This window comes from Montipora capricornis, chromosome 11 (assembly GCF_036669925.1).
Source record: "Montipora capricornis isolate CH-2021 chromosome 11, ASM3666992v2, whole genome shotgun sequence".
NCBI classification, from domain to species: domain Eukaryota; kingdom Metazoa; phylum Cnidaria; class Anthozoa; order Scleractinia; family Acroporidae; genus Montipora; species Montipora capricornis.
The window spans coordinates 39,316,461-39,320,925 of record NC_090893.1 but is presented as its reverse complement, the minus strand read 5'-3'; the positions used below and the strand labels follow the sequence as shown (position 1 = coordinate 39,320,925).

General features: G+C 40.0%; 1 protein-coding gene across 2 annotated transcripts in view; it reads right to left on the bottom strand.

The window, feature by feature from the left end:
• Positions 1–330, bottom strand: part of LOC138024248 (alpha-(1,3)-fucosyltransferase 7-like) — a 20,912-nt gene extending 20,582 nt beyond the window's left edge. The window contains exon 1 of one of the 2 annotated variants that reach the window (XR_011126935.1): positions 1–324. This exon is cut by the window's left edge and continues 752 nt beyond it. Coding sequence is in view for 1 of the 2 variants with exons in the window: in XM_068871388.1 (XP_068727489.1) it covers positions 1–116 (116 nt within the window). In the remaining variant the exon portion in view is untranslated. The other variant, XM_068871388.1, reaches the window with a different exon arrangement.
• Positions 331–4,465: the final 4,135 nt, after the last annotated feature.

Genomic DNA, 4,465 nt, shown 5'->3' with positions numbered 1-4,465 from the left:
TGATTGGCAAATTCGACAAAGTTAACATCAGACATAAAATGGGAGCCTATAGTGAAGAGCATAATAAAACCTGTAGCTGCGATCAGTGTCAGAAAGCATCGTTGTGCAGTATTCATTTGCAAACGTGTCTCGGATAGTTATCTCCAGTCGGAGAGTGGAGCTAAAAAACGGGACAAAAGAACGGTTTTCGCGCGGCTTCTTGTTCCTCGCCGTAATTGTGATACGGTGGCCCAAAAGGGTCAATCAAAAATCAGTTTACCAAAACACAAATCAATTTCCCAAAACACAAATCAATTTCTCAAAACACAAATCAATTTCTCAAAACACGAAACCAGTTTGCCAAATCGCGAAACACAAATCAATGGACTGGGCACTTGCTCTGTAATTATCAGAGAGAGCCTGGAAGGGACTCATTCCCAGGAATTTCCGCGTCCAACATGGCGACTTCTTCATGTGAGTGACAACTCATCGAGCCTTCGGTGATAAAATGTTTTGTAGCCATTGCGGTAGCGAGGTTAAATCCTGTTTTAAATTCTGCGTAAAATGTGGCAATCCTACGCCCCAGAACTCTGACGATCATTCCTCGGGCTGCGAAACGATTAAAAGTCATAGCAGCAGACCTGGATGCTCAGGGACTTCCTAAACTAAATGCCTCATCATATTCTTTCAGTTGTTTAACTTCAGTTCCATCTGGGTATAGCAATTTGTAGGACTTCACAGAGCTGTGGACAATTTCATTTCCGTTATGTAGAGACTGCTTTGCCACAGCTAACTTTAGCACCTCCTCACTATCTGCTGTTTTAGGAAGCCTTATGGGAAGACTATTTCCCCGCTGAGGCTTAAGGATATTTTCCTCCTCTACGTAACGCATTATTCCAGTGTTTATTGTCACAGGTTCGTCCTTTTCATTCTTCAACCTCTTATTCTTCCTCTTAAAATGTGACATCCGCTCATCTTTTTTCTTCTTTATGAAGGTATCCAGCTTTGGAATAGATTCCTTGGAATATGTAGCAGCAGATGTGCCTAACGGCGGGTCTAAAACACTGGTCACATTCCACAGGTCACTCGTTGCAGGTCATTGTTTTATGTTTTGGAAAGTAACCAAAACCCTCAATTTGGCTAACCCTAGGCCTGTGGAATGTGGCCTGTGTTTTAGACCCTCCGTGTGCCTAAGGAAGTCCCCGAGCATCCAAGTTCTGCTGCTATGACTTTTAATCGTTTCGCAGCCCGAGGAATGATCGTCAGAGTTCTGGGACGTAGGATTGCCACATTTTACGCAGAATTTAAAACAGGATTTAACCTCGCTACCGCAATGGCTACAAAACATTTTATCACCGAAGGCTCGATGAGTGGTCACTCACATAAAGAAGTCGCCATGTTGGACGCGGAAATTCCTGGGAATGAGTCCCTTCCAGGCTCTCTCTGATAATTACAGAGCAAGTGCCCAGTCCATTGATTTGTGTTTTGCGAAATTGGTTTGTGTTTTGGCAAACTGGTTTGTGTTTTGAGAAATCGATTTGTGTTTTGGGAAATTGATTTGTGTTTTGGTAAACTGATTTTTGATTGACCCTTTTGGGCCACCGTACCAACTATGAACCAAAGATTGGGCCTCAGTACCTAACGAAGTTTTTTACAAACTATCCGCCAATAAAAGTGTGCGAATTTGATTGACAGTCACGCCTCCTTGCAAAGTGCGTACGGTTGTAAGTTGAACACCATTGCATGGGTTGTTGAGTTGACGTGTTTACACGTAGTTGTCAAATGTGAAAGTTTGTTGGGTGGCCACGGTAAGGCGCGTTGCACTGTAAGCGGTGTTTGGAACCCACTCAAAACGATTCGTGACAAATGTTTGAAGGGGCTAGGTCACGCTATTTTAGGTAATTTTGTTTAATTTTGTTAATTATGAGCTTCATATTGGCAGAGCAAGAGTCTTTCATTTGCAAAATCACGGCCACATAACAACTGAGAATGATTTTCAAGCTTTCTAAATGACATTTTGATATAGACTGATATAAATTTGAAAAAAGGTGGGCCGACGTTTTTCAAATTTACCCAAACTCAATCCATTTCAATCCTCTCCAGTTTTGTCCATCCATGTCCTTTCTTGGCTTCCATGTGTTTTGTTAGAGTTCTTCTATAGTTTTCAACAGTTATTTTGATATTTTAGTTAATTCTATGACCATTCGATCAATGCTGAAAATGCCTAAAATTGCGTGACCTAGCCCCTTTAATGCAAACTATATACCGACTGTAACTATAAATACGCCGTATACCGACCACAAATTACGCCATTAACTACTGGCTTAAAATGTTACAGTATATAAAATACCGACCGGAAATTAACCCACTTATAGATACTGGCTTAAGGGCCCACTGACGTATTTTTTTGGGGTGCGTTGCTAAGGATGTAATGGTTAAGTAATTTGAGAGAATTTGGCATTATTTTGGTCAGTTTCCAACTTTTGGCAGACCAATGACCCTAAATATGACGTCATCATACCACGCCCATGGTCACGTGACCAATAAAAGAAAACTTTAAATTTTTCTCCGTGCTACGCATTTTTGGTATTGAATCGATGGTTTGATAATTTGTATTCGTTTTTGCATCCAGCCAAGCATGGTTTTCTTTTTACTTTGAAAAATGTTCTTTTTAAAGACATAAACGATACTGAAATACCCGTAACTTTTTCAAAAAAGATGATTTTAAAAAATCAATGCTTAGCTATATTCTGTATTTGTGGGTGAACCGTGCCATGTAAAAAAAAATTAATTCAATTTAAAACAGCCAGAAATTTAGCTTTTTTCTCAAACCGGAAGTCAGTTCGTTTACGCATGCGCAGTTGATCTGAGAACGAGCGCTCTGAAGAGCGAGGAAAAACATTCGATGGAAACAACAGTTTGTGTGGTGACTTTTGCTTGTGAGTGGGTTTTCTTGTCAGCTCATGATATGATGACGTCAGACACCGGAAGTGGCATTTCACTTCCTTAGCAACGCGCGAAAAATCCGTCTCTGGGCCCTTAAAACGTTACAGTATGTAATGTACCGACGACAAATTAAGCCATTAGTTACTGGCTTAAAATGTCACAGTATATATACCTTTTTGGTCGTAAATACGCCGTTGTTCACTGGCTTAAATTGTTACAGTATGTAATTTTTGGGATCCAAATTATGCCGTTGTTCACTGGCTTAAAATGTTACAGTATGTATATGTTTTTGATCGGAAATACGCCGTTGTTCACTGGCTTAAAATGTTACAGTATGTAACAGTATGTAAACTGCGTAAACTGCTTAAAATGTTACAGTATGTAAATGTTTTTGATCGGAAATACGCCGTTGTTCACTGACTGGCTTAAAATGTTACAGTACGTATATGTTTTTGGTCGGAAATACGCCGTTCTTTACCGGCTTAAAATATTACAGTATGTATATGTTTTTCATCGGAAATACGCCGTTGTTCACTGGCTTAAAATGTTACAGTATGTATTTGTTTTAGGTCGAAAATACACCGCTGTTTACTGGCTTTTTGTGTCTATGCGGTCACATGACTATGACGTAAGTGAAAAGTTTGTGAAATCTGTCACGCGACTCCTCGCGTCTTGTAGCGATGCTCTAATTTTGTGTAATCGTTGGATGTTCCAACGATAAAAAGAGACGTCCAGACCTTAGTTTTTTATTACTAGTCAAGGCGAGCAGACGGAAATTTTGTCGAATGAACGGCGAACTAGATGGTTAGCGGCCATAAGTCGTGATGACTTGACCGAAAGCAAGAGATTATAAAGGTAAGAGAAGTAATCCCTCATACTGGCCCTATTCCCATCGTAATCCCTCTTAGGTTATTTTTAGATGATATCAATTTTCCCGCGGATAATGTTAACGCGCGCGTTACGTGGAAGTTTCGTGGAGGAGAGAAAGTGCAGCAAATTCTGTATGATGCCACTCTCCGTTTTCAAATTTGAGTTTCATGGCCTGATAAAATTCATTGTCTGCAAGATACAGGTTTCAAACATTGGAATTGCCTCGGAATTGCTTAACTGTCTAGTTTACAGTGATACCAATTTGAAGAATTTCCAATCTATCAAACCGTGTTAAATAATTTTGACAGATGCAGATATGTTTACCTTCGTTGCATTGCGTTACTTGTCCATTTTAGTGCGCACTTTCTCATCGTCTACAAAATTCTGTCGCTTTGGCCCGGGTCAAACGTCGAACTTTACATGTGCCCAATCTAATAATTAGATTCGGCACATGTAATTAAAGTTCGGCGTTTGAATCAATTACGTTCGACAGATTTGTATTTGGGTCGACCTGCCGTTCTATTCGACCGGGCTTGTCGAATAGAACGGCAAAAGATCGACTTTGTTTCAAACGTCGAACTTTGACATGTGCCGAATCTAATGCATACATTACAAATACATTGAATAAATTAATTTTTACCCAGAGTTCTGCTCCTTTCCTATCTTTGTC